The sequence below is a fragment of the Lotus japonicus genome, chromosome 4, assembly GCF_012489685.1.
Source record: "Lotus japonicus ecotype B-129 chromosome 4, LjGifu_v1.2".
Classification (NCBI taxonomy): Eukaryota; Viridiplantae; Streptophyta; class Magnoliopsida; order Fabales; family Fabaceae; genus Lotus; species Lotus japonicus.
In genome coordinates this window covers 76,044,418-76,050,856 of record NC_080044.1, presented here as the reverse complement: position 1 = coordinate 76,050,856, position 6,439 = coordinate 76,044,418, and the positions used below count along the sequence as shown (strand labels likewise).

Sequence of the window (6,439 nt, the reverse complement as noted above, 5' to 3'; positions counted from 1 at the left end):
TCTTAAGGAGATTCAGGCATCAATGGCTAATATTTACAGAAATAACTAGTAACAAATCATTTTGCATTTTCAACATGTCATTAGGTTATTTAACGAGATTAACATGAGATTTCCATTCAGTAATTATTGAACAAAAAAACAGAAGCATTAATAAACCACTGAAAATACTTGAACTGTTAACATTCCATTTTGGTTTGGATTTTGTTAGCACCTTAATTAATTAATGTAAGAGTTTTACAGGAACTTACAACTATGCATTTACGAGGAACCATTTGATTTCCTAAACTTAGAAGACCCCAAGAGGCAAGAGCTCAGCTGTAATTACAACTCCCCACAAAAGCTCAACTTAAGTGCTTCCTTTCTTCAAGATATACCAAACGACCCTTCATTTGAGCTCTTGTTCACTATAAATATGCATTTGATAAAGCATACCAAACAGTTCTAATTATATCCATTTTGCACCTTATTAGTGTCTCCACTAAAAATGAGTTCAGCAAAGAAAACCAAGGCTTCTACTGCAAACCAACGTGCTGGTCCACTTGCATTAGTCCAGCTTGATGAACAGCCTCAACCTCTTGCTGTTGTTGCCCCAATAGTTTCATCCTACAATGAGAAAATTCGCCCTGTTCTTGATGCTGTTGAAAACCTGAGGCGTCTCAACATTGCTAAGGAGGGAATACAACTTCCCACAATTGTTGTTGTTGGTGACCAATCTTCAGGGAAGTCCAGTGTCCTTGAATCTCTTGCTGGTATTAGCTTACCCCGTGGCCAAGGCATTTGCACTAGGGTGCCTTTGATTATGAGACTACAAAACCACCCTCTTCCAAAGCCAGAACTTATTTTGGAGTTCAATGGCAAAACCATATCAACCGATGAAGCACATGTCTCTGAAGCGATAAACCTTGCCACTGAGGAGCTTGCTGGTTCTGGCAAAGGGATTTCCAACAACCCTTTGACTCTTCTGGTGAAGAAGAATGGTGTTCCCGATCTAGCAATGGTTGATCTTCCAGGCATTACCAGGGTGCCTGTTCATGGCCAACCTGAGAATATTTATGACCAGATTAAGGATATTATCATGGAGTACATTACTCCTGATGAAAGCATCATCTTGAATGTTCTTTCTGCCACTGTTGATTTCACTACTTGTGAGTCCATTAGGATGTCACAGAGTGTTGACAAAACTGGTTTGAGGACACTTGCTGTGGTTACAAAGGCTGATAAGTCTCCAGAAGGCTTGCTAGAGAAGGTTACTGCTGATGATGTTAACATTGGTCTGGGCTATGTATGTGTCAGAAATCGCATTGGAGAAGAGTCTTATGAGGAAGCAAGAATTGAAGAATTGAAGCTGTTTGAGAATCACCCTCTTCTTTCCAAAATAGACAAATCCATTGTGGGTATTCCAGTTTTAGCTCAAAAGCTTGTTCAGGTTCAGGCTACGATCATATCTAAAACTTTGCCAGAGATTGTGAAGAAAATCAACGAGAAGCTTGCAAGCAATTTATCTGAGTTAGAAAAATTGCCTCCCAACCTATCATCAATAGCTGATGCTATGACTACTTTCATGCATATTGTTGGGTTGTCTAAAGATTCTCTGAGAAAGATTCTTCTAATGGGAGATTTTGGGGAGTTTTCTGAAGAGAAAGAAATGCACTGCACTGCAAGGTTGGTGGAGATGCTTGATAAGTATGCAAAAAATCTCAACAAATGTTCTGAAAGTGAACCGACCAAGGATTTTCTTGTGGAAGAGATAAGGATGCTGGAGGAAGCCAAAATGATTGGTCTTCCAAACTTTATGCCGAGAACTGTGTTTCTTACTATACTTCAGAGGAAAGTGAAGGCAATCGCATTTGTGCCAATAGAGTTTGTTGATAAGGTATGGGACTATCTTGAAACAGTGGTGATTTCTGTTCTAACACTTCATTCTGGAAATTATTATCAGCTTCAGGTTTCAACAAGAAGAGCAGGACAGAGCCTCATTGCAAAGAAGAAGAAAAATTCAATCAAACATGTGTTGGAAGCCATTGAAATGGAGAAGCACACTGATTACACTTGTAACCCTGAGTACTCTCAGGAGTATACTAAGCTGATATCTCATCAAGATGCTTTTGTGAATCAAGTGCTGCATACTGATCCAAGGCCATCCAAAGTTCAGGTTGAAGGTATTGGGGAAATTGAAGTTGGTCATTTGTGGAATCACCACCAGATTCTTAGTCAGGCATTTGATTTGAAGGTGAGGATGATTGCATATTGGAGGATTGTCCAGAGGAGGCTGATTGACTGCATTGCCTTGCATTTAATGTTGAGCATCAATGATTTTATTAACAATGACTTAGAGAAGGAGATTTGCCATGATTTATTGTCTCCAATTGGTGGTGGTATTGAGAGGCTTTTGGAGGAATCCCCTTCTATTTCTGGGAAGCGTGAAAAGCTGAGCCGAAGTGTCAGAGTCCTCAGGGAGAGCAAGGAGACTGTTGCCAATATAATGGACAGAATTGGCAGTTATGGTGATCATTAGTAGTGATGTTTCATGTTCTTGTTTGTGTCCCGTCCTCTGAACCAAGCTATTCTACCATCTTGTTTGTGTCCCGTTCTCCTTTTCTTTTTTTGTTTGGTTGTGTTATTTTCAAGGTCGATTTGATGTTTCTTGTCTTTTGATGTTTTTATGATCGACACATGTTGATTCGGTCAATTCTGGAAGACTTCATGTTATGGTCTTGTTTGTTCTATGTTATTGATGACTATGTTGATCGATCTATGTTGGTTATTTTGAATTTTCCATGGTGTTGTATGTTTTTCTTTTATTTAGCACCTAATGATATGGATGGAAGTAGGCAATGACGAGTCAGTTATTGGAATCACTAAACCTTAATAATCAACTTAAATGGTAGTAGTGCTTGCTTAATCCTATTCAAAAATTGAATGCACTAAATTCCAGTATCCAAGTTTCTAATTTGGCAACCCTTTAAGATTGTTCCACTCCATTTGTTGAGGCCTTTCCAATGTAATTCATGCAAAAAATACCACTACTTTTCTGTTTAATGAAGGCCAGGATGAAATGCAAAGAGAGTTGTCCTCAATACATGGCTTCAATTATGAAATCAAATTAACCATGAGATTACTATGCTGTCTAATGTCTATGCATATCACTGCACCATTCTGAGGTTCAAAGTTACTATGTGCAATCATCGAAAACGAAAGGCCAGGTTATCGATTGCGAAGATCGTAACACAATGAAATTCCCATTAATTTTTACAAAAACGTGTTTGCTACATGTAAAATATGCAGCAGAAGCACTAGAAGAAATAACAGTCTAAGTGTCTCCTTCTAGCTTTTACCAATTTTTGGACATCAAAGTTTTCATATAAACAAATCAATATATAAAAAATATATAAGATCACCATCAAAGTTTTCATCCTAATTCCTAATTACCTACACTAAACGAAACACCCATCACCACTTTCATTTTCTTCCAAACACATAGGATGAAAGTCATGATGGAATAATGTTATCTCCACACTGGAGAAAGGTGGTAGGAGGAAAGAGATAAAAAGAAAAAAAAAAGGAAGAGAGAGAAAGTATGAGATGTGATAGATGATAAGAGAAAAGAGATAGAAATAAAAAGAAGTGAAAATGGAGCATTTAAAAAATAAGGTGTGTATATATCATTACTGGTCATGATGAATCACAACACCACTTCAAGTCAAACAGTACTCTACCTTCCACTTCCACCTCATCATCACTAATTTTCAAACTAAACCACCACCCCACTACATAACCCTTATCTCTTCATGTTCATTTCCACACAAACACAACACACTCTCTCAAAATCTTCCCATCTACGGGTGGCGAAGCCAGGATTTGTGTGAAGCCTGGACAAGGTTAAACCTAAGCCTAATTGTCCACAACTGACGTCTAACCTAGGGTTTTGAGTTGCGGTCACGGTTGCAGGCACTGCTGTTGCGGGCATTGCGGTGTTGTGGCGTACATAACTTGTTGTAATGACAAATATGTCTCATTCTCAATTAAACACTCAACTCAAACACATAAAAAGTCTTTATCACATTAAAAATTACATACTTGGAAAAAGTTTGAACCAATATTATCACCTTTATATTAATATTAAATCTGATCAAAAGTTAAAAATGTGATAAGAATGGGGAAGTTAGTAGAAGGCCGACAGGGAAGGCATATAGTCGTCAATCGTAGGGTTTTAAATTGAGGTTGTTGTCATAGTTGCTTCTACGGTGGCTGCGGATGCGAGCAATGCGGGTCGTGACTGTTGCAGTGTGATTTTTAAAATAAAATATACAAAAAGTACAAAAATTATATATAATTATTATAAATCTTTATATTTACTAGTGATTATACCCGTGCGATGCACGGGCTCTAAATCATTAATTTCGTTGAAACAATTGCGATTAATTTAATCCAACAACGGTTCATTATTTTATTATCATTTATCAGATCTTAACTACTCATATATTCACATTAATTATTTTTTCACAATGTCAAAACTAAGTACACAAACAGGAAACATCAACACATACAATACCCTAAGAAACATACAATACGCTAAGAAGCATAGAATCAAAGTTATTACATACTTCAATTGAAACTATTAAACCGCCACACACTCAAGGGTTTCGAACAACTACAACTTGAAAAGTATCAGGCGCTTGCAGCTTGAAAAATCTCAACTGATCGGTGAAATTAAACCTGCTTGCCCTTCAATACTCATACCACCCGATGTCTATCATGCATTTAGGGTAGCTCGTTTCGTCCCAATTCAAAAACCACTCGGTAACATAGTCGTTTGGCAACATCATGTTAATCAAGGTAGGGCGGTGTGCAAAATGATCTTCTAGTACTCCAGTTGGGATAGGTTGTTACGGGAAAATTAAAACTAACAATACTGAAGGTTAAAACAATTTTAGGATTAAGATGGAAGAATAAAGAACATACCAATCATTTATCGCACCTGCAAAGTTCACGCGTTAAATCTGTTGTCCATATGAGGTCACGACCAGCAGGCTCTCCATGATTAGGGTCAACATAATTTATCTCCATCTCATCATCACCAAATATTCGTATGTCATAATGATTATCATGAATATGACGGAGGTGAATTATAGATGTTCCTTCCAAGTTGTGCTTGTGGCAGATTCTATCAAATACTTCATCAAACTGAACTCATGTTCCACAACTTGTAACCAAGCAATGGATAACATCTGCATGCGATGCACGGGGTATAAATCATTGATTTCGTTGAATTTTTTTGAGTAATCTAATCCAACAATGATTCATTATTTTATTATTATTTCTCGGATCCCAACGTACCTCATATATTTATATTATTAATTTTTTAAATATAAAATTTTTAAAATTAAAACAATGCTCCAACTACAATTTATTTAATTAATATTTGTTACAATAAGATTTAGATATAGATTTAATTAATATTTAAATCCGGACAAAGAGGTACAAAAAAGAAGCAAAACTCAGTGACTATCAGAATCAACTTTGTGTAAGCATGAAGATCATACTTGATGAAATATATAAGATAACACCTATAAAATTAAGCAAATCAATAAGCACCATGCACTTGGTTGCAATATTCTAAAAAAGACCAACAAAATACTAATCAGCTCAAGTACACCAATTCTAATGTGGCATACTGCCACTACAATGCCAGCAACATAATTGATGGTTCCATTCAGAGAAGCCATAAGACCCAGACATTCAGAAAATTCAAGCAACAACACCAAACAATCAGGCAGAGAATAATACTTGACCGGACATGGCAGATAGTGCATTTTAACCCACTTTTTATAGCAACCATAATCAATAACTTCAGTTATTCAAGCTTAGGGTTAAGGTTAATTTCGGTAGAGATCCTAAGGGCTTATCAGCGAGTTGTCCTTCGAAATCTCCAGGAAAGATTTTGCGGCGGTGGTAGATTCGTATGACAGAGAAGATTAGTAGGAGAGAGTCGTACCTGTTCTACCTAGTAGCTGTATCAGATCATTAAAAAGTAACACATAGAAGACAACCAAAGTACCCTCATCTATTGCATTGCTTACATTCCCACCTATTCCAATCAAAATCTCAGACAAATATAACCAAGCAACATGTCCAGCATCGTCACTTTCCTAATTTCCTTCTATGCAACCACCTTCCCTTGAAAAGTTTGTAGTTTCTCCCATCATCCTCATATTAAAGGGAAAAAACTTATACTCAAGACTGAATTGGGCCACATTTAGTTTCTCTGCAGACCTGAAGAACACAAAGGTAGTTTCAACCACTTTTTTTTTTTTTTACTAATGGGGTAGCTTGAGTGGTAACATTTAACTAATTAAAAACACTATCCTAGATTCAAGGGCTGCAAACTTGAGGGGCTTTATATAAAAGGACCAAGAAAGGAAAACTCAGTAATTATGCT

At 36.8% G+C, this 6,439-nt stretch overlaps 1 protein-coding gene across 1 annotated transcript; it reads left to right on the top strand.

Moving 5' to 3' along the window:
• The first annotated feature begins 207 nt into the window (after positions 1-207).
• LOC130713739 (dynamin-related protein 4C-like) lies at positions 208-2,739 on the top strand. The gene has a single exon (XM_057563535.1). It carries the CDS (start codon positions 485-487, stop codon positions 2,513-2,515), a length of 2,031 nt encoding a protein of 676 aa, XP_057419518.1. The 5' UTR covers positions 208-484; the 3' UTR covers positions 2,516-2,739.
• The last annotated feature ends 3,700 nt before the right edge of the window (positions 2,740-6,439 follow it).